Here is a 23,820-nt window from a genome sequence, read left to right on the forward strand (position 1 = left end):
CCTTGTATGATCTGTTCCATCAAATCAGATGTCTCCTGGGGAATATCTTTTCCCCTAAGATCTTGGCGTACCATTTTCGCCCATTCCGTAAGTGTCTGGGAAACTAGACCAATAACGATTACTGGTCTAAATGCTGACCCTATCAGAGAAAAGATAGTGCGGGATTCTGCTTCTATCTTTCGATCCACCGGATCCTTAAAGGACGAAGTGTCCTCCACTGGAATAACCGTGGCTTTATTCAGCCTGGAAATAGGCGGATCCACGACTGGTGGTACCGTCCATTTCTTAATGATGGATTCCTCAAACGGATAGCGTCTAGCAATACGCTTGGAAATAGTAAAGGTACGTTTAGAATGCTCCCATTCTCCTTTAATCTAAATACCAAAACATTTAGGTACAGGAAAAGCCTTCGCCGTCTTGATGGGCTTATTAGTCCCAAAAGGCCTCTCTGTTTCAGTTGCCTCTGCCGGTAAAGCCTCAAGTTTTAAGGTTTCTTGCACTGCCACAACTAGTGCGTCCACCAATGCTTCTTCCTGGATTATAGCAAGAGAAGAAGCGTCCTCCTCACTGTCTGAGGGGGCTTTACCTGGGATAACAGCCCTTGCAGAGGAACCTGCAACTGCCGTGACCATCTCTGAATCTGAGTCAGAGGTGTCAGATGGTATAGGGGTAGGCGGGGGTCGCTTCCTTGACCCCCGTCCCTGACAGGCCGCCTCCACCCGAGCCACCATAGACTCCAAAATTGCTGTAAATGACTCTATACTCTGTGCACCGGCGGGTCCCGAGGCCCCCTCGAGGGAAACAGGTGGGGGAATATGTGTGGCAGGGTCCATAATAACTCCAGTTACTTCCTGGATAATATAATTCAAAAGTAAAGAAAAAAACTTTTTTTTTTTTTTTTTTTTTTTTTCTTTTCTGACCCCCAGCGCCACAAAAAAGCCCCTTAGTGTTACCTGCTTAGGGATCCCTATCGATCGAGAGAGAGAGAGATAGACCCCCAGGCTCACCACTTGATGCTCAGAGTTAAACTGCAACAGCTTACAGCGCTGTCTTGACAAACAGGAAGTCTTTTGGCTGGCTGCCCAGGAAGAAAGGAGGCGGCTCCGCCCCTCTGCACGCCTTCCGGCGCCTCCCCCAAGCTCCACGAGGTGTAGGATCACCTCAAACATGGCCGCCCCCATGCTGGAGACACGAGGCTACGCCAAAATGGCGGCTCGTGCGATCCAGCAAAAAAAATGGCGGCGGCCTAAACTGAATAGCGGTGTGCTGCAGGGCACACAACACTCTCTCTGCCTGGGGATATGGCGTGGTTGGCGGTATCGGCCCTGGCGGACCGCGTGGCCGTTCGGGAGGCCTGCTAATAGCTGGAGATCTGATTTGGAAGGCAGTCTACATGTCCGTGGCTTCTGACTGGTAGGTAGCTTATACTTAACCCATAAGATTCCCAGAATGCCACAGATTACATCTTTAAAACATGTATACAATAGATTGTTAGCTCCCAAGCCAAGCCTCCTGGCTTTTGCACACATAAATCACACTCAAAGTAGGAGGATATGTGACATGTTATAGGATAGAAAGGACTCTTTCTTACCATACAGAGAGGGGCCCGCGTTCACCACAAAACCCGTCAGGGAAAAAGGGGGAACATACTACTCACCATACCGGAACCAGGCGGGCACCAACTCCTGACAGTACCCCTCTCCACCGGGGCGGGAGGGCTGTCGACCGATACGGACGCCGTGACTCATGGTCTTTGGAGTTTCGGCGAGACGTTTAACTCGCGTGGACAGTCCTTTAATGGGACTTTGTCGCGGCCGACCCAGCGCGGAGCTATGGCCTGCACGCGCTCGTAGGCTGAACTGGGGTGACCACCGGATCTCAACATCCAGCCCGTCGCCCAGTTCAGCTTTCTTGCTTGAAGATCTCACAGGAACACTGGAGAAAAAAGCTGTCTAAAAAAATCCTTTAAGAAAAAATTCTTGCCAGGACCTAAGATCCCAGCAAGGTGTCTAGGTCCTTACTCCTAACTAGACAGAAAATAACTGATTTGCTGAGGCAGAGAGAGAGAGGATATACCCTCTGGGACTGCCCCTAGGGTGTGGCCAGAGCTTTTTAATTTCCTGTCTAGTCCTGCTCCTGCGGAGGTAACATAACCCGAAGGTGGTGTATCACCGAGGACTACGTCTGTCGATGAGCGCTAGAGAAAATTCCATTTTAAAAGAGGCACCTCACAAGTTCCTGGCCTCCATTTAGTTGTTTAATTATTTAGCTGCTGCTTTAATCAATATTAAAGCAGAACTAAACCTTCCTATTTCTTACAGCCAAGGAAGCGGTCCTCTTACCCTCTGATCTGCAGTTGCCATGGCTCTGCACATGTAATCAGCTATGACGCCAGCCATTTGATGGCTTGACAGTTTGATTGGGAGCACAAGCAACCATGACAGTTATCATTTAAGGCATGCTTTAACATAACCACTTTGGGTAACAGGTATAGCAATGGGTTTAGTTATGCTTCAGGGCAGACAGAATAACTTCTTTTAATAAATGTTTACTTGCCAGCAAGCAGTTCAGGCATTTGACAGTTATACATTGCGGGGTGGGACCTTACCCCCAGAAGTAGGGGGTTATCCTGATAAAGCTAGAATTTGAAGCAGGTGCTCGATCTATGGGGCTCCACAGGCAAACAGGATTTAAAAATTAACAAAGGTATTTTAAAGTAGGACAAGAGGCCGCATTTTAGCACTTTTTTTAAACTTAGAATATTTTATTTCACGTCAGGTTCAATTTTACAAAAGCGTTTGCCCCCAAATTCATACATTGATAATAAACTCACTCAAATGAGCATTAAGATCTGAAACTTGGTTTCTGGTCCGTACCTACCTGATACCCTTCAAAGAAGGGCTGAAACATTCTCAACAAAAAGGCAACTGTATTGGATCCTTTCTCAGTCATGACTACTTCATGTGGACTGCCTTGAACCACATCACATTTGGATAGCAAAAAGCAGCCTTCTTCAAAATCCTGACAACGAAAAATGACACTTAATATTTGACACATATTCAAATTTGTGTAAAGTAATAAACCAAAGATGGAATTTACTTTAGTAATAAAAACATAGTAACATAGGTCTGTGGAAGACAAGATCATGGTTGCATGCAACGTAACAGGAATAGACAACATCAGTGACATACAGTTACCATGGTTGTAAACCTCAGACTTTTCTTAATTAAGAGCACAAAGTGTAAGTTCTGTCTGCTGCTATCAGCATGAATCACTTCTGACACATTTTCCTAACACCAAGAGAAAAAAAAGGTGATGGGGAGGGATAGCCAGCTGATTGACAGCTTCAGTTCTGTTCCAGTGTGAAGGGGGGGGGGGGGTGTCACTTCCCTCCAATCAGCTCTCAGAGCCCTCTCCACTGAGCTCTGCAGAGTGTAATTTCAGCTCTCCACTTCCTTTTTTCTGATAGCTCAGATAAGCTATAAAAATTCTGGGACTTTAAACGGATGTAGAGAAGAGAAGACTGCAGAACACATACAAATTGAATTATGTAGCAGGATTTGATTCAGCTCTGTGTAGCACATGAGGCTACTCACTTCATTGGGTATATGTAATGGTTTAATACCACATTTAAGTGGTTCTAAAGGCACAAGGTGTTTTACCTTCATTAATTCTTTGCATGAAGGTAAAAAAAAAAAAACTTCCCTGTGCAGAATTCTTCTCAACCCCCCTAACACTTACCTGAGCCCCATCTCGATCCAGCAATGTACAAAAAGTGCTTTGACTCTCCGGGACTCTGCCTCCCTATTGGCTGACACAGCAGCGGGAGCCAATCACAACCACTGAGCCAATCAGGATTGAGAGGGGTTGAGGCTGAGCCACGGCAGTGTGTGTGAATGGACACACAGAGCCGCAGCTCGGAAACTAGATTGTTGCCCCTATAGCAAGCCTGCTTGCTCTGGGGGCACTCAGCAGGAGGAAAGGGCAAGGAGTGCTGGCGAGGGACCCAAGAAGAGGAGGATTAGGGCTGTTCTTTGCACATCCAACGCAACGGACCAAGTAAATATGACATGACATGTTTGTACAAAAAAAAAAAAAAAAGACTTTAATATCACTTTAAGCTGCGCGCACAAGGCTTCGCAAAGCACTGACAATCAGCTAAACCTGCTCCTCCCAGACTGTCTTTATTACTCTGAGAAGCATGGAAAAAGAAGGATAGGCATGGGCCACTCCCAACTCTCACTGAGGGCATCCAACTTTTCTCTCAGGTCCTTTTTTTTTTAGCAAAAACTCAAATCATTGGAAGAATCCAGTAAGCATACACCCTAGTATGTTTTTTTTCCAACCCTGTAACTGCCACTTTTGCTGGACAGAGTGGTCTATTATAGAAGGTGGAAAAATAACAGATCTATTGGCAGGATCAATATGTAATAAACTATGGTACAGGAGGAATCCAAAAAACAAACTGCGTTATGCTATTAACATGCTAAGGACTATCATATAAGTCATTTGTTATTTTGTACATAGTTCCTATCTAATATAATGAAGCTGCGCTCATCCAATAGACACAACAATGGATAAGTGTAAATCAATAACTCGCTCAATCATAAAAAGGTATAATAGGACTTCAGTGATATAAACAAAATATCATCAGTGCTGTAAACAAAATCTCAATATAAGGTGCTAAGTAGTGCTACTGTAAAAGATTGTAATGTGACTACAGTGACAATCCTACAGTTATAGCTAGGTGATCCCAATAAGCAAAGTGAAACTTCAGTGATAAATATACAAAATACCATAAAACAATAAATGGTGATTCCAGTGCTGTAAATAAAATCTCAATATAAGGTGCTTAATAGTGCTACTGCAAATATTGTAGCGTGACTCCAGTGTTAATCCTAAACAAATGGCTAGGTGACACCTAATAATAAATCCAAGTAATACAGATAAAAAACACTGATACTTGAATTGCCCTCCCCTCTTGGCGAACGTTCGCAGCCTCCTGGACTCTTGGCACTCGGGTTTGCACTCCTGGTTTGGGAGGTGCAACTTGCTTAAGATGTCGATCCTTCCCAAATTCCTCTACCTCCTGCAGACCTTACCAGTGAAGATTCCGCCTGCCTTCTTCGCCCAAACCCATAGCGTATTCCTGAAGTTTATATGGGCTCATGGGAGGTCTCGGCTCTCTCGGGCTCATTTAACGATGCTGAAGCAATTTGGGGGCCTTGCCCTTCCCGATGTGGCGAAGTATCACCAAGCTGTCCATCTTGACAGGCTTCTTGATTGGCGGCGTCACGGTGCTGACAAGTTGTGGGTGCAGGTAGAAAGGGGTCAAACCACAGCCTCGTTGGAGGGGTTGCTGTGGGTTGTTGGGGAGTATCCCTCCCGAGGTTCGGGCACATCCCACCATAGGAGTGACGATTGCAGTCGTCCGTCGACTCCTGTCTCATCCCTCCGTCTCTACACAGACGTCTCCCTTGTACCCAATTCTGGGAAACCCGGAGTTTACCCCTGGCGTGGAGGACCTGGAGTTCCGGGGGCTGGCAGCCAGGGGAGAAAAAGCTTGAGGAAGGGCTGGTTCTGGTTCACCCCTGAATCGCAAAGGGACAAGGTCAGTGTTCCTATTGAATTCCTGTGTGGATTAGTGCAGTATGATTTTCAGCCCATTCACCTGAGTGAGCTTAAATCGCACAAAGAGTAGTGCATGCACTACTTTTAAAAAAAAAACGGCACTGTGGTACCATGCGATTTGGTGCAGGCAAACGCACTTAGTTTGCAATCTGCATTTGGGGTGTTAGGAATATATTGACACCAGCAGCAGATTGCACATCCAGTACATTTTAACCGTGGTGCAAGAAACGCAAATGGAACGCAGGTTTCCCACACTGCGTTTTGGCGTGAATGAGCACTAAGCTAATGTTGCTGTGCCCACACCATCACTTTTGTATATTCTTACATACTGTAATGCTAAATATTTTTCTTACTTTCTTTTCAAAACCAGGAAAGAAGATGAACTCTTTGGAGAAAAGGTTTCTTAGAAAGTCAAACATTTCGTAAACATCCTCTGCAAAAAAAAAAGAAATTGTCAACAAATCTAAAAATAAAAAATTAGCAATTTAAAAAAAAAAAAAAAAACATATGAAAAGCAATGCAGTCCTATTCACAACATATGTATACTTTTGTACATTCTAATCTTGTTTTCTGTAACCTCTGAAGCACCTCTAATGACGTAAAAAAATCAGAAAGTGCAATCACAGTCACGCAGGCCTTCCTATTGATCATGGCTAGGATAGTGTCCAGCGGTAGTTTCCATGCATTTTGTTCCACTTTACAAAGATGCTAGGACAGACTGGTATTGTATGAATCACCATGTTTATATACATATTTTAATCGCTCGTAAACTCAAATTTTTGTAAAAACAATATTAGATTTACATCAATATATGCTCATTTATGCTTGTGTTTGGGTTGGTAAAAAACACACAGCTAAGCCACGATTTTACTGCCCCGCATACGGAGGCGGCTCTTTAATTAGGCGGTCGCCTAAGGCCTCGTGCTCGCCTACTTTGCCTAGTTAAAGAGCCGCCTCTGAGGCTGGCAGCAGGGATCTCCCCACCATCAGCAAAGTGCCAAGTCCTGGCCAGTCTGTAAGACTGATTTGCTGGGGGACAGGAGCTCACTGACAGCTCCGAAATCACAACCAGCCAGATAAGAGTCGCTCAGTCAAAATCAGCGATGACAGTTTTCCCCAGCCTCTCACGCGGACAGGAGAGGAGAGAGCTGCTTCTGCTCCTCCTGCCCTCTCCTCCTGTGTCTGCACTAACCACACTCCCCGACAGTGTTCTGCCTCAGAGAAGGGGATTTGCGGGCAGGAAGTTTGAAACACAGCAGCCAGAAGAGCAAAGATGAGCCTGATCCATCCATCCACTCCCTCCCTTTTTCTTCTGCCTCCCAGTGAGTATTCTGATGTAAAGGGCACCCTTCCTTCCTTACTCCATCCCTCTCTCTTTCATTCTTCCTTTATTTCTCTCTCTATCTCCCTTTCTTTCTTCTTTTCTCTCACTTTCCATCCCTCTCTCTCTATCCCTCTCTTCATCCCTATACAGGCCAAGATCCCCCAGTTTCACTGCAGTTCTCCTCTACCCATCCCCAACCCCATTTTTTCCAGAGGTTAATGAAGAATCCCGAGTCGGAGCATATTACTACTGCTGCTGCTTGTGTGGGCGGGATGTGTACTGCACCAAACCCTGTTGACCCTCTTCTCCCATTCATCCCATGTGATTGGTGCAGTACACATCCCACTCACACAAGCAGCAGCAGTAATAAGATGCTCCACCTCTGGGTTCTTCCTTAACCCCTGCAAGGTGCTAGAAGAAAGACAGAAACTCTGGAGAAGAAGGTAGAAGGGGAGATGTCATTCCAGTTGTAGATTTAGCCCAGTGACCGCCTGCCAGAATAGATACGATCGGTGAGAGCAGCTTCCACTATACTGTGTCCACTTACCCTCCCCCTGTACTGTGCCCTCCTGCACCCCCCTGTACTGTACCCTCCTGCTCCCTGTACCGTGCCCACTTACCCTCCCCCCCTGTACTGTGCCCCCTGCTCCCCCCTGTACTGTACCCTCCTGCTTCCCCCCTGTACTATGTCCACTTACCCTCCCCCTGTACTGTACTCTCCTTATAAAGTTACATTTTAATGCTTGAATTATTTTTGTCATTATGGGTGTGAGTGGGGCCTCATGTCTAAGTTTTGCTTAAGGCCTCACAAAGCCTAGAGCCGCCTCTTCCCACAACCGCTCCCCCTTAACCCGTAAAGCAATAGATTTGGGAGTACATATGCTGTGGCCATGATGCTTTGCAATACAGTGCAGCAATAGTTATCCCCACATCACAGGGTAGCAACAATTATCCTCGTATTGCGGTGCAGCAACAATTATCACCAGTTAAACTGAATGGGGGCGCCCCGCAATCATGGCAGTGTTGGGATAGCGCAGGGTTCAAGGGGTAAAAGGAGGCAGTGAGATTGCAATACATTGCCTTCTCACCACCTATCAAATGCTCTCTAAAGAGCGATCTGAACGCAGATCATTCATTAGACCGCAATGCTTTTGTAAACTAGTGACACCAAACAATATTCTTTTTTCCAAAAAATAATCCATACACATCCACTAGTTAATGCCCCTGTAATCTATTTTTTATGAAATTGTTTCTTACTGTGTTTTTCCACCTTCTTGTAAAATCCAACATGAGCTCCCAAACCTTTCCATTTTGTTTGGAACGAGCAGTGCACATTATTTGCAGTCATGTGCGATGGTCTATGTACACTACAAATCCCAAAGTCCATAGTTCAGAATCCATCTCGGGAGCAAGCAAAAGAGGGTGGCAACGCTTCTACATACAGTGAGACTATGGAGAATGATCGTATCCACCCTCTAACAGGAAGTCAGGTCACAGCAGCAAATAAGTAATTTTGAGGAAGGTACTTTTAGTTAGGAATATACGCTGGAATATGGAGTACAGAGTTTAGTGTCAATTTATTAGACCAGGGGACTAATAATTTAAAGGGAATGGTTTAAAAAAAAAAAAAAAGGAACCTGAACTTTGACCATTTTGGGCAAAATAAAGAGCTAACTTGACTGCCAAGCCCTGCTTCATGCTACCTGACCCTGCTGGAGTCCTGAGTAACAACCCATATGATTTTGAACTTCTATAAAGGTAAAAATCATCACCACCACAAATGAGGGAGCTCAGACCTAGTGATTTGGCCACAATATTATGAGAGCAAGTGAGAGGAAAGTCACATGCTCGCTAGTACCTGAAGTACTGTGCTTTTTACAGGGCTCTAAGCAGGTGCATAGAGCTGGGAGTTTATGCATTTCACCAAAATCTAAGAGAGAGATAAGAAACGGTCAAGTAGTCAACCACTCTAGTATCTACCAAAAACTGAAATATCAGTTTTGCGTACGCTCACTCTTTAGAGTTGAACAACTCTTTGTTCAGGATCTACACTCTAAAGATACAAATGTTTTGTGGACCTCCTGGATTTCTACATGGCATAAATGAAACCAAACGTTTACTACAATTACACTTCCTGCTGTTCCTCTCCCCAAGCACAACCAATAGATTTTCTCACCGCTCCTGGAACTCTGTGCCATTTTCATTGCCAGAACCACCAGAGCAGGCCTTGCGTATATATTGACCATCTGATTCCTGTAGGAGGCGCACATGAGTACAGAGACTGCTCTGCTGAACACCAGCTCTTCTGTGAGAACGCCATTTGGGTTGCTGTCAAACAGGAAGACCTCACCCTCGACAAGCTTTGTGATGTTTGCATGAAGGTCTAGACTGGACCGCACCACTTTACTAGCAGACATGTTATCTAAAGTTAAAAAAAAAATAAATTTGAGGATTCAGATTTGGAAAAAAAACAGTGTGTTTTCTAATTCTAGTATAGAGTTATTAGATATCGTCTGCAATTGCAATTAGCTGTTCCTTTACTGAAACTAAGCAATTATTCTACACAGCCAACTAATATCAACTTAACCACTTTAACACCGGGCCAATTCTGACACTTCTCACCTACTGTATATATAAAAAATTTAAATTTTCGTTGGCTCGAAAATGATTTAGAACCCCCAAACATTATATATTTTTTAATCTGAGGCCCTAGAGAATAAAACTATGGGTGTTGCAATTTTTGTATGTCACACAGTATTTGCGCAGCGTTTTTTTTAAATGCAATTTTTTTTTTTTTTAAATACACTTTAGTGAAGCCTAATGTACAAAGACACAATACCCAATTGTTTAGGAAAATATAAAAAATGATGTTATGCCGAGTGAATTAGATACCCAACATGTCATGCTTTAAAGTTGCACATGCTCGTGGAAGAGCGACCAATTATGGTATTTAAAAATCTCCATAGGCGATGCTTTTTAAACCTTTACAGGTTACCAGTTTAGAGTTACACAGAAAGTCCAGTTCTAGAATGACTGTTCTCACAAGAACGTTCAGCGCAATAACTCACATGTGTGGTGCAAACACTGTTTATATGTGCGGCCTACATATGCGTTTGCCTTTGTGCACAAGAAGGGGGGATGGGGGCACTTTAATTTTTTTTTTTTAAACATTTACACTGTATTACATTTTTAAATATCTTTTATTGCCATCAGGAGAGATGAACATCATCCCTTGTGATAAGATAGGTGGCGACAGACCCCAGATCTCTTCTCTGCCATCCAAAGCATCTGATTAAACCAACATCGGTTTAATCAGATGCTTGTTCATGCCAGTAACGGCTTGTTCACATGAGAATGAAATCGGAACTACTGAAATCCTCTTCGCTTCCAGTATCTGCCACTACACAGTGTGAAGAAAACATCCATTCCTCTCACTGTGGAACCAGATGCCGCTAGTTGCATCCTTACTGGTCTTGGATTGCATGGGAGAGCCCGGTAAAGGCGGCGGTCCCACTCCCCTCCCACAACCTGTAAAAGTAATCCAGGAGCTACTTGGCTGTTAGGATTACTTTAACATTGAAGGGAATCACCAACCCTAAAAAAATTATCTCTCCATTGTTGCTGCAGCGATGACCAAGATATAGCCCTTTAAATCCAGCGACATACTGGTACATAGCTTAAAGAAAAAGTCCAGGTATGGCATTGTTTACATAGTTATATTAGTCCACCAATAGAACTATGCATATACCATACCTGTGGTATCCCTCTAGAAGTGGGAAAGTTTCACTTGCTTCTGGGTCACGTGCCGAGCTGTTGCAACGCAAACACAGGTGGCACATGCGCCATTCAGAGATCACTTTGCATCTTCTCAATGCATGCAAAATGTTCTCTGATTGGATGAGGTGTGGAGAGTCAGGCCTGGATGTCACTCAATGTGAATGATCTTCATTATGATGAAAGCGCATTTTGTTAGCATACTGTACGCACAGGTGAAGTGCTTTGCCCTAGATTTATGTGTTACATGCCATTATACATATTTGTCCTGAGCTTAGAGCAGCCTTTTTCAACCAGGGTGCCCCCTGATGTTTCTTCAGGGGTGCCTTGGCAAAATGCCTAAAAATTGATCAAAAAATTGTATACAAGCCAGCAGGTGGATGAAGCCTGCCTTTTAGTTCTACAAAGGTACAGGTTTACATTATGCACCATTATCACTTTCTAGACACTGGCATCCTAACAACCATGGACGTAAACAGTTAATAAGAAAGAGGTCTGTTACCTCCACCCTCCTGTGCCCCTCTCCCTTAGCACTGGGTTTACATTAGCTGACTGATGGAAAGAAATTGAGGGAGAAGAGAAACATTGGAATACTAGTCAGTACCAGTGTGCAAAAGTGTATTTGCTTTGGAAGAATAAATCACCTCTAATGTTGGGTGTTGCTGCATTATGTAAATCTATATGAACAGTTTTTTACAATTTGGAGTGGGGCGCCTCAAGACTGTCCATAATTTTAAAGGGTGCCTTGAGATTTTCTATAATTTTAAAGGGTGCATTGACTGAAAAAGGTTGAGAAATACTGGCATAGAGCACATCTAAAGGCTCCAGTGTGACAGTGTAAATATGTCACAGGTCCAGATACTAAGTGAAGCCTCAAAGGGAACCTCTACTGAGTGAGCCAAATTCTGCTACATTTGTATCTTACAAGTTCCCACTCAGACACTGCAGCTCACAATGGGAGGAGTTTAGCAGCAGTGCTGTCAATCCAGGAAGCAGTGGGCAGGACTAGGTGTGGCCAGCTGCTGATTGACAGGCTTCAAGCTTGTGAAACAACTGTGATAATGCTGATAGCCACGCCCCATGCAGTGGCTTCTTATCCCACTGTAGTGTTAGCAATACCAACCTACATAAGAGTGACAGGATTGCTCTGAATTTAAACCGGAGTTCCACCCAAAAGTGGAACTTCCGCTCATTTGCTTCCTCCCCTCCTCCGGTGCCGCATTTGGCACTTTTCAGGGGGGAGGGGGGAACGGGTACCTGTTTTTGACAGGTAACCTTCCCCACATCCAGGAGACGGCGCTGTCCCTTGGAAGTTTGATCCCCTCCTCCTTCCCCCACCGCCGAGCCAATCCGAATGCGCAGCGCGCTTTACGCATGCGCAGTAGGGACTCGCCCGTGAAGCCGCAAGGCTTCACTGCTGGGTTCCCTTACCAGCAATGGCGGCAGCAGCACCCGACAGCCAATGGAAACATCGGCTGTGGTGCCAACATTGCTGGATTCCAGGACAGGTAAGTGTCCTAATATTAAAAGTCAGCAGCTACAGTATGTGTAGCTGCTGAGTTTTAATTTTTGGAGGGGGAGGCTGGAACACCACCTTAAGGAGGACTTCACTGGCAGGATCAATAGGTATCTGCAGTGGGACTAAGGGAAGACTAAGTGCAGATTATTTTATAATTCAGTATTGCAGTGCATTTTATTTAACCACTTGCCGACTGCAATATGTATAAACTAGTGGTGCATCAAAAGGAAAAATCCAGTGCCGAAACCGAAAATTCAGGATGCACTTGGCCGAAACTGAAATTAACGTTTTTGTAAAAATGTATATATTATTTTTATAAATTATATTACAGTCAACTTTTATTCAATATCATCAATTTAAATGAACATGAATTTGTCGGCCATTATCGGCACCTTTTGAATCAGTGTTAAAAATCCGGCTTACTGCATTTTTGGTGCATTAAACAAATAAATACGCACCTTCCCATTTAAAACACACCAAGAACGCATAAAAGATGCACCTGTGTTGCATTTTTGATGCAATTTTTGAGTCACATGACCTATGAAAAACACCATAAGCACAGTAAAATCACAAAAAAATTACTGCACAATCTCTGTAAAAATTGCGGGCATTTTCAACAGCCATTATCTGCACAACGCTAAAAACCCTATTTTCCGCTGATAATTTTTTTAGGCCCAAAATTTTGGTGCATCACTGGTATATATATGTTGCGGATTGCAAGTGGTTTACTAAAACTATGGCTGAAAATATTAGCCATAGCCCCAGCATTGTTCTCTTCAGCGTACCGAGCGGCTCATGAGCCGCTGAAATGCTTTTAGAAGTGGGGGGGGGGAGGGGGCTAGTGCTTCTCAGGCTGTTTCCACCGGCTCACCTGAGAAATGATCCGACAGTGCGGCCGGCTGGTCACTGAGCAGATAAAAGTTCAGGGTGGAAGTGAATATTTTTTTCTTTTTTAAGCAAAAAATCTAAAAAAAATTTTTTTTTTGATCTTTTGCTTTTAGGTAATGGACAGATTAGGGGTCCCTTTGACCCCAGATCTCTCCATAAAAGAGGACTTGTCATCCTTATTTCTATTACAAGGGATGTTTACACTCCTTGTAAAAGGAATAAAAGTGAGCAAAAAAAAAAAAAGTAAATTAAAAGGAACAGTGTAAAAAAAATAAAATGAATAAGAGGAAAAAAATGTAAAGCGCCCCATCCCTCTGTGCTCGCGCACAGAAGCAAACACATATGCAAGTCGCACATGCATTTGTAAACAGCGTTTGCAACACACGTGAGGTATCGCCGCAAATTTTAGAGCAATAGCAATAATGCTAGCGCTAGACCTCCTCTGTAACTCTAAACCAGGGATCCTCAAACTACGTCCCTCCAGCTGTTGTGGAACTACACGTCCCATGATGTATTGTACAACTCTGATATTCACAGACATGACTAGGCATGATGGGAATTGTAGTTCCTGAACAACTGGAGGGCCATAGTTTGAAGACCCCTGCTCTAAAAAGATAACCTGTTAAGGCGTTTAAAACCTTGCCTATTGAGATTAAACCGTAGTTTGTCGCCATTTCATGAGCATGCCCAATTTTAAAGCAGAACATGTTAGGTATCTATTTACTTAGCGTAACATCTTTTAGATTATACAAAAAAATTGGGGTATATATATATATTGGGTTTTTTTTTTTTTCATTTCATAAAAATTTATTTTTTCCTAAGAAATTGTGGAAAAAAAAAAAAAAAAAAATCGGAAAAACCGTTGCGCAAATACCATGTGACGTAAAAAAAAAAAAAAATGCAACAGTCGCCATTTCCTAGGGTCTCTGCTATAAAAAAAAAAAAAAAAAAAAAAAAGATATAAATAATATTTGGGGGTTATAAGTAATTTTCTAGCAACAAATACTCATTGGCACTAGTTTATAAGTGCCAGAAAAATGCTTGTTCAAGCGGTTAAATTGGAGAGGGGGGGGGGGGGGTCATAGTTCAAATTGTAAGTTATTTCCTGTGTATGCTCATTAGACTACTTCTTGTGCAAACTTTTACACATATACATACCAGGCCACTCTAGACATCCCCCAAAGGCCTCTGTTAAATCCTTCAGCCACAAAGTCTTGTCAACCAATAGATTGTAACTGAGTGAAGGAAAATTCTGTAGCAAAATGGCGGCTATTAAGGTTCCGGGGCTAAGCACCATGTTGGCTATTTGGTGAAGCTCTACTTTATAGGCCACGTCAGAAATAAACTTCTGAATATCCTCTGAAGGTTTCTGAGAAAGATACCTGAAATAAAACAGCAACAATAATAATATACAGCTAAGTTACGGAAGTACAACTAAAAGGCAAAACTTTTTTTTTTAGTTTCGGTTGGAGTGGAAAGGGATTAGAACACCTGTAAGTTTTTATTGGTGTTTGTGCCCCCGTTAGGGAGATTCACCCTCTCTTTTTGTCCTGCTTACCATTATCAGTGAAAGTAAAAGAAAAGTAATAGAGGAAAATATGTTCCAATTGGCATATTAGTTCTAGTGACCTGGGGATCTCAAGGGAATTCCCTTAATTTGCAGGAATTTCCCCCCACTTCCTGTTTGGCTTCCTGGGACAGGAAGTGAAGAAAAATCTCTGCAATGGGACAAAGACGGTGAACAAAAATCTGACAAGGTTTAAAACCTTCCCTTGTTCTATCCAAAATGGAAAAAACCTTCTGCCTATAATCCTACTTTAATAGTGTACAACACAAACATAATGGTAAAAAAAGGAGGAAAAAAAAAAAAAAAAATTTTTCATACTTAAAAGCGGTTGTATACTGCAGATAAAAAACAAAAACAAACAAACCCTGCAAGACAAAGGCATAATGAGCTAGTAAGCATTGCATACTAGCTCATTATGAAATACTTACCTTAAAACGAAGCCCCAACACGGACCCCCGGACACCGCTGTGGGAGCCGTCATTCTCCATCGGCGTCTCTTCCGGGTTCGGCGGCTCCGGCGCTGTGAGTGGCCGGAGCCGCAATGACGTCACTCCTGGTGAGTCACTTTCCGGTTAGTGCCCAGCCAGGAAGTCTGAAGGCTGCATGCTGGGCAAATATCTCCTAAACCGTGCAGGTTTAGGAGATAATAATTGTACCTACAGGTACCTAGAGGTAAGCCTTATTATAGGCTTACCTGTAGGTAAAAGTAAAAAAAAGGAGTATACCAACGCTTTAACAGAAACAAAAAGGGGAGACCAATTGGTAAGCCACAAAAACATTTGCTTACATAGTTTGCTACAGATGGTTCTTAACGTATCTAAAGAATGTAATATTTTGCAGCTTACCAGTTCTTTAGATGTAGCGACTGCATTGGTTTTCTTTTTTTAAAAGCAAACTACCTCTACTCTCTTACCTGCACCTTGTGTTTTTCACCCACATAAAATGTGCAATAATCATGTAGTTTCAAGGTGTCATTTGTTGGCCTGTACACACAGTCTAAAGCCTCGTACACACGCAACTAATTTTCGCCGACCGGTCGTCCGTCTTTTGTCCAGAGTGGTGTCTGTTGGTTGGAATGTGCTCTAGACTGCACACGAATTTTCCCGCACGACAGAATTCTACTTCAGAAGTGATGTCATGTGTTGGATTGCTTTGTATGTGTTCTTTCATCTCTGAGCATGCCCAGTCTTGCTCATAAGATTTTTCCCCATCGAAATCTGTACGACTGCACGAAAATCGGACGTGTTTTGACGGAGGACAAAAATTTTATAGCCTGCACTCCAGGATTTTTTCGGCCGCAAAGTCTGAGTCGGTTGTCGAGAGCACCATACTAACAAGCCGAAAATCGGCAGATCGGTCGTCGGACGAAAATTCCCGGCCGAATTTCCACTCGTGTGTACGGGCCTTAAAGCAGAGTAAAGCTTAGTTCACACATGTCCGGCCGCAGTTTCAACACAGTTCACCTGTTCGGGTGCAAATTTTTACTTGAAATCGCACCTGAACTGGACTGAAAAAAAGCACAGGATTCTTTAAAAACACATCACTGCCAACCCTGCAGATATGTGATCCGGCTCCATAGAGAAGGCTGCCGGCTCACAAGTCATCCGAATCGGATGTGGTTCAAAACGCAACCAATTTGCATATATGTGAACCCAGCCTAAATTTTCATCTTCCGGAGTCAGAAATTTCTGTGTGTGTTCAAATATGAAGCCTGCAGCATGGAATTGCACAAATTAACCACTTGTCTACCATGGTTCATTGATAATTGGCATGATAGACAAGTGGTTACATCAGCTGTCCCTGCTGGGAGAACAGAATGATTATTGCTAGCAACCAGGGCCGGGACAAGGGGTGGGCAGGAGGAATGGCTGCCCTGGGCGCAATGTGTTATTGCAGGGATGGAGGCTCCCTGACCCTAACCCTAAGGTAAGGAGGGGGCGCAGTTTGGCATATTTGCCCTGGGCGCTGGATAAATTTGTCCCGGCACTTCTAGCAGCTATAGCAATATGTAAGAAACTAATAATGCTAGTTGTACCCACAACTTGGGTATATTTATCCTGCCCATAGATGGATCGAATCTTGGCTGGTGGCCGGCTTGAGCTGCATTGGGCGTGGCCTGTCTATTCTGTTGGGCATCATGATGCGGTGAGAGTGATTGACGGACCCCAGCAACACACGGTTTGAGACTCTTGAGATGCTGTTGTGGAAGTCGATCTACTACTTGTGGAACTCATAGGATGGTGACAGGCTCATTGGAATTAAGCATCTGGTGAGTTTGCACTGCATGCGGGGATGATGGAGTGAAGCACTGGATTTTTACGTTAGTTTGCATCAAGGGTGCTCTATTCCTATCAGCTTTGCTAACATTCATATAACATACTGCACTATAAACATTATTCATTATTTTTTCTTGGTATGATGGTGAAAGAGTTTCAAGCACTCAACAAAAACAGGCCCCTTTGGAAACCTACACAGGTATCTTCATAGGTAAACAGAGCCTTTCAGCTTTTGGTGAGTGACTTTATAATTTTGAGTGAAGGAGGGACACAGTTGGACTCTTTTTTTGGACTTTCTTTGGGTATCATTACCCTAATGTGGACTATTGCACTATCATTTGGTGTTTTCTGATTTATGATTTTTAGAAGCGCTGCAATTTTTTAGTATTCTTGTACAAAAAGTGTTCCACTGTGGATCCAACATTGTCCTGCCTTAACAAGGTGACCGCCATACTGGTGTAGGAAACACCTATTTTTGATTAGGGCACTTTGGTTAAAGTGCTGAACTGCAGAACCTGCATATACAAAGCTTTTGATCCACATGGCTTTGAGGGACATCACTTTAGGTCTACTCTTGATATCAATATTTATTTTTATTTATTTCAGGTACTTATATAGCGCTGTCTATTTACGCAGCGCTTTACATATACATTGTACATTCACATCAGTCCCTGCCCTCAAGGAGCTTACAATCTAAGGTCCCTAACTCACATACATACACAGTAGGTCCAATTTTTTTTATTTTTTTTATACAGGATCCAATTAACCTACCACAGCATGTCTTTGGAGTGTGGGAGGAAACCGGAGTACCCGGAGAAAACCCACGCAGGCACAGGGAGAACATGCAAACTCCAGGCAGGTAGTGTCCTGGTTGGGATTCGAACCAGCGACCCTCTTGCTGCTAGGTGAAAGTGCTAACCACTACACCACTGTGCTGCCACTACACCACTACACCACTGTGTCAGTAGTAGGGACACTACTACTGACAAGACCACCCATCTCTGAGGAAGAAGCCTAAAGGCCCGTATACACGATAAGATCATCTGAAGGGAAATTTCATCCGACGACCGATCTGCCGATTTTCGGATTGTTAGTATGGTGCTTTCAACAGCCGTCTCCGACTTTTCGGCTGACAAAATCCTGATGTGCAGGCTATAAAATTTTTGTTGTCCATAATACAACCTCTGATTTTCATCTCATTAGTACAGATTTCGACGGAAAAAAATCTTAAGAGCAAGACCAGGCATGCTCAGAGACGAAAGAACACATACAAAGCAATTCAACACATGACATCACTTCTGAAGTAGAATTCTGTCATACGGGAAAATTCGTATGAAAAAAACCTCTTCACTTTCCACATCAGACTAGCATGCCACAAAAAACGGACGACAGATCTTTCGATAATCTGATCGTGTGTACGGGGCTTAAGTATTAGAATGCAAAGTCTTCATCCTCTTCAACTGTCTTTTTTTAATTTTTCCACTCCTGCACTCTCCACATTAAGACCATCCCACCAAACCTGTCTCCCTGTCAACCCACAAGGGTCTAAAACTCAAAGTCTTCCTAATCTTCAGACAAGCCTTCTTCGGCATGAGGTGCACGCCCACCTTCCAGAGTGAGGAGCATTTGTTAAACCTAATGGACACTTGGACAACTTTCACCTCAGCTGGTATCCCGGGGCTACAAACTGGAATTTTGTTCCCTGCCACCCCATTCGATTTTCACCCCCAACCTTTCTGTGTCACCACACAGATTGTAAAATTTTCATTGTGCCCTCTTGGGTCTTCTGTACCGAGATAACATTGTTCCAGTTCCTGTTGTTGGTGATTCTTCACCAATCTTTTTACCAATTCTGAACCCACAGGGGTAATCGGAAAGCTCTGGAAGGTAAACGGCTCCTTGAATCCATTTTATCCATTTAGTCATTTGCCTGGAGTTCAGCTTTATACTTCAACTACATTCTCTTTCCAAATGATGTTTGGATTCTTTTAATAAAAAATGCCATGATATTTCGATATAAAACCAATACCTAATTTTCTCTATAAAACTATATGGGAGTCAAATCTCTTTTGCTTTACCAAAATCCCATTAAGATTAACTTTTATGTAAAAATACAGCTTCTGCAGCAGTGTAGTGAAACAGAGAAGATATTAAAGCATTGGTTAAAGTGGAAGTTCAGCCAAAACCTAGCTAACACAAAACCTACCCTTGGCCACATTCTAAACCAAATCTATCTTAAGCCTTGTACACACTAGCAGTTCTTCTTTTTGTTTCAAGTATTTTATTGAATAATGCAAGTAAGTAACAACGTGTGACACTCAGAATAATGCGAAGTAGTGTAAACAAAGCTCGGTAACAAAGCATGACCAATAACTGTAACTACAGCAAATCGTGAGGGTTAGTAGACAAGGGGCGGCAAAATGGGCAGTCACTAGAGAGTAGTAATTGGCATCGCCAACCCATCGGCACCCCACAAAGGGAGCACACTGTGCCCAGGTGGGGAGGCGAAACCAACCAATTGTTATTCTAAAAGGGAACAGTACCCAAGTCTACCGTACCGTGTGGGAAGAGGCAGGGGGATGAGAGGAACCTCACGGGTATCAATCAAACAGGAGAAACATGGGCTACAGGCAGCCAAAATGAGGGAATAAATCGAACAGGTAACCAGTAAACTGTAGTTAAAACGACACGGTAGAACCAAACTCAGACGTTGTACGTGCTACAACAGATGTATGCAAAGGGAGGTAAGGTGGGGGGGGGGGGAGAAACAGGGAGAAGGGGGTAACAAGAATAAAAGGGAAGAGGGGAAGAGAGAGGGGCGAGAGGAAGGGGAAGGATCGCCGGGGGGGCCAGTACATAAGGAGTGGAGGTGTTGGGTCCCCAGGTATGGTTCAGGGCAACAAAAGGGAGCTATCAAAATTGGGGGGGGGAAGAAAATTGTCAACCCAAGGTTGCCAGATTCTATCATATTGCTTGACTCCATCCGTCAGAACAGCATCGATTTTGGCGTGAATCATAGCGTTGGTGATTCGGTGTTTCACTTCAGTCACAGGAAAGTGTGGGGATTTCCACGCTTTCGCAATGGTTTGTTTAGCCGCTGTTGTGACCTGTAGGAACAGTTTGTGGCGGAATTTGGACACATTATCCGGTTTTACATTCAAGAGCAGTTCTTCTTTCATTCAACCCAGCGGGCTAAATGCAAAAAAAAAAACCCCGAAGAGCTCAGGAGGAGCCGCTGTACTAACTATCTGATGTTAGTACAACGATCTCTCCACTGAGCTATTGTGTTCTGACAAGGGGACACCCCCCCCCCCCCCCCCACCAGAACACACCTGTCAGATGCCGATCAACAGACCTTTTTCGGTCATGCCCCTTCGACAGAAGCCAGACGTTTGGCCAGCTTCTGTAGGACCGGATGCCATACACAGTGTAAAGAAAAACAAAAATCATCGCTATACCTACCCTTTATTTGAAGCCGATCTGGTCCAGTCTCCAGCGGCTGCTGTGTACAGAAAGACAGCCAACAACAGCTGGGAAATGCCTGGGAAGTGATGTCACCCATAGAGTTACTATGGGACTTCCGTTGTTGGCTGCCTCCCCTACACAAGCCTACACACTGAAGCCCCCACTGACAGCTCAGCCTGGGACTGGACCGGAGCGGCTGCAGAATTGGTAAGTATAGCGATCTCTTCTTTACAGGGCTAAATAGATTAGGCTTAGAATGTGGCTGAGAGTAGGTTCAGCATTAGTTTTGGCTGAACTTCCACTTTAAATTAGTACGCTTTTTCTACTGTTTTAGCAAAATCATGACACAAAAACATTGACAGTAGCAATAAAAGCATTTAAAGAAACTATACCTAGGAACAAGATTATATTGGGATCGGTTCAGTCTTCCAGAGGCCAGAGATCTCAATGACATTGGTTTTCCAAAAAACACATGAATGGTTCCAAAGTTGTCACTAAGAATTTTCCTGGCCTTTAACAAGCCCTAAAAACAATAGAAAAAAAAAAAACCCCAATGTATATCGTTAAAATACATACATTACATTTGAAGGAAGACAAAAACAAAGGTGCAGATAATCTTACTGATGTAGATTCTTTGGGTTTGGGCACTCCAAGAAGCTCATAAGCATACAGAGACTCCTCTAGTATTCGTTCATAGCTAATGCTGATCGGTACCAGATATGTATCGAACACTTCCCCTTTGAAAAACGGTTCCATGATCACACTAAGAAGACCTGCAAGAATTGCCCGTATAGATTTCAAATATAAACAAAAGACTGTTGACTCAATAAGCAAATAAATAGAGGAGAGTATTTCACCTGGTTTTGCCCCTTCAATGCTTCTATTAATTTATTGAACCACCAACCACATTTAGGGCCAATGTCAATGGGCTTTGAGTTTGTAATGGGAAAAGGCAATGTGTGTTTAATCTCAGACACTTCTGAGATCATTCAGAATTCATTGCCCAGGTGCATTTGACATCCTTCTGACCTGCATTTGACTTGCTTCAAGCTGCTTTTTTCAATTCAATATACTTGTATGGAAGGGAAGCAGTTCTGATGGCAACAAAAGACTACTGATGCAGGCATAAAGAAGAAAAAGCTGAAAGTGGAACTTAAAATTGTCAAAGCCTCCCTAGGTGTATCTTTTATTACATCTTCCCACAGATGTACATTCTACAACTATGTATAACTGTAGTCTTCTAACTGGTCCAGTTTCCCCACAGGAGCTGCTTATTTTTCCTCAGTGGGTCTTCCTCAAAGACTGAGTGGAACTTGCATAATGCTATGCAAGTGCTACTTAGTCCTGGAGTAATGTGAGCAAACCTATGAGATCAGGGCCAGGACAAGGGGTGGGCAGAAGGGACACATGCCCTGGGCGCAGAGGCACTATGTAGAGGGCGGGCAAGGGGAGCAGATGAGCACTCAGCTCTCCAGCTACCTGAATGTCAGGAATGACCCTACCGTCACTCCTGTCATTCAGAACAGTGCACAGTGCAGACTGTGATAACTGTTGGAGGGAAGATTTTGCTCCCCCCTCCCTCCAGCTGTCCGACTGGATCTCCTCCCCCTACCTCCGTAAAACAGTACCAGGCTAGAATGTAGGACAACCCTGAGGCGGTTTGTTATTGCTGCTTGTTTTGTGGGGGTGGGTTGGGGGAAGCAGCCAACAAAAAAATATTATTTCTGTGTGTTGCTCTTGGATATTTACTCTAAAGCCCCGTACACACGCAGGGATTGTTGGCAGACCGATCGGCCGTCTTTTGTCCAGTGTTGTTGTGTCGGTTGAAATGTGCTCTAGACTGCACACGAATTTTGTCGGCCAACAACAACCAACTGCAGAAGTGATGTCATGTTCTGGTCTACTTTTCGTGTGTTTTTTCTTCTCTGAGCATGCCCAGTCTTGCTCATCAGATTTTTGTCTACCGAAATCTGTACTGACTGAGGAACAATCGGCCGTTCTGCTGACGGCCAACAAAAATTTTATAGCCTGCACACCAGATTTTGTTCGGCCGAAAAGTCGCAGTCAGTTGTCGGAAGCATCAAACTAACAAGCCGAAAATTCACGGCCAACAATCGGTACGTGTGTACGGGCCTTTAGTTCTTGGTGAAATCATTATCAGCAGAACAAGAAGTGAGAGGAAGTGCCTCCAAAAAGGGAGCAGAAAAACCCGGCAGGGATTCTTACACTTCCCCAGTCTACTAAAACCAAAACCGCTTTGACTAGATGTGCCGTATTCTGTAATTTTTACACTATGGGGTTGATTTACTAAAATTGGAGAAGGCAGAATATGGTGCAGCTGTGCATGGTAGTCAATTAGCTTTTAACTTCAGCTTATTCAGCAGTTAGGCCCCTTTCACACATGCTGTCCGTTTTTCATTCATCCGTTGACGGATGAAAAACGGACATCAATGCATTTCTATGTAAAAACGGATGACAACGGATGATCATCCGCTAACATCTGTTTTCATCCACTTCCGTCAATGTCCGTTTTTTTGAACGGATGAATGCCCTATTTTTCATCCGTCAAAAAAAATGGATCAGACGAAAAACGGATGACAACGGATAAAAACGGATGGAAACAGATGACAACTGACGAAAAAAGGATGAAAAACAGATATGAACTGAGATGAAAACGGACGTTGACTGAAGACAAAAAACGTGACTGAACTGATGAACTAAACGGACTGTATGTGTTAAAGGGGCCTTAAGCTTTGACAATAAAACCTGGAGGCTGATTGGTTTCTATGCACAGTTGCACCACATTTTGCACTCTCTAGTTTTAGTAAATCAACCCCTATATGTTATAGCTTTATTTATATTAAATACATTTCGATTTGTGATATAATTAGAATACATCCAGAAGGGAGAATTTTAGATATTGTGTAAAATATAGAGAAAATCAAAACACACAGCCATACTTAACTGTTGCAATGGAAAACACAGTATCAGCTTTTTAATGAATACATAGTTATCTATCTATAAAAAGAGAACACCAAAAAGACAAAACATACCAAACTTTGGGTTTAATGTCTTGCATGTTCTGCTTCTTTGACCTTCAACAAAGAACTCCACGGGAGCATATCCATTCTGTGGGCGAGATCTTAAAGTCATGACATGATGTAATTAAAATGCAGCAGCTAGTCTCTACATAATGCTAAAAACTAAATGCTTTATATCTTATTAAATTCATTTTTGGGAAGCTCTTTTCGTGAAAAGGGACAAGTGCTGTAAAGCAGCTGTGGAAGGTTTTATTGCAGCTGTATTTTATTTTAACTTTTCATTTTAATTTACTTTAACTTGATAAACCATGATTATTCACAAAAACCATAACTAT

The 23,820-nt window shown here is 43.2% G+C and overlaps 1 protein-coding gene across 1 annotated transcript in view; it reads right to left on the reverse strand.

The window, feature by feature from the left end:
• The window catches only part of LOC309551146 (dihydroxyacetone phosphate acyltransferase-like), a 70,836-nt gene that overhangs the window by 24,890 nt on the left and 22,126 nt on the right, over nt 1–23,820 (reverse strand). Inside the window, exons 6-12 of the mRNA XM_082251620.1 lie at nt 23,498–23,573; nt 21,066–21,217; nt 20,837–20,967; nt 14,295–14,518; nt 9,132–9,377; nt 5,985–6,064; nt 2,881–3,021 (exon numbers count right to left, since the gene is read on the reverse strand). Coding sequence (XP_082107746.1) covers nt 2,881–3,021; nt 5,985–6,064; nt 9,132–9,377; nt 14,295–14,518; nt 20,837–20,967; nt 21,066–21,217; nt 23,498–23,573 — 1,050 coding nt within the window. The remainder of the gene's footprint in view (nt 1–2,880; nt 3,022–5,984; nt 6,065–9,131; nt 9,378–14,294; nt 14,519–20,836; nt 20,968–21,065; nt 21,218–23,497; nt 23,574–23,820) is intronic.

This window comes from Pelophylax lessonae (genome assembly GCF_965119305.1).
Source record: "Pelophylax lessonae genome assembly, chromosome: 3".
Taxonomy (NCBI): Eukaryota; Metazoa; Chordata; class Amphibia; order Anura; family Ranidae; genus Pelophylax; species Pelophylax lessonae.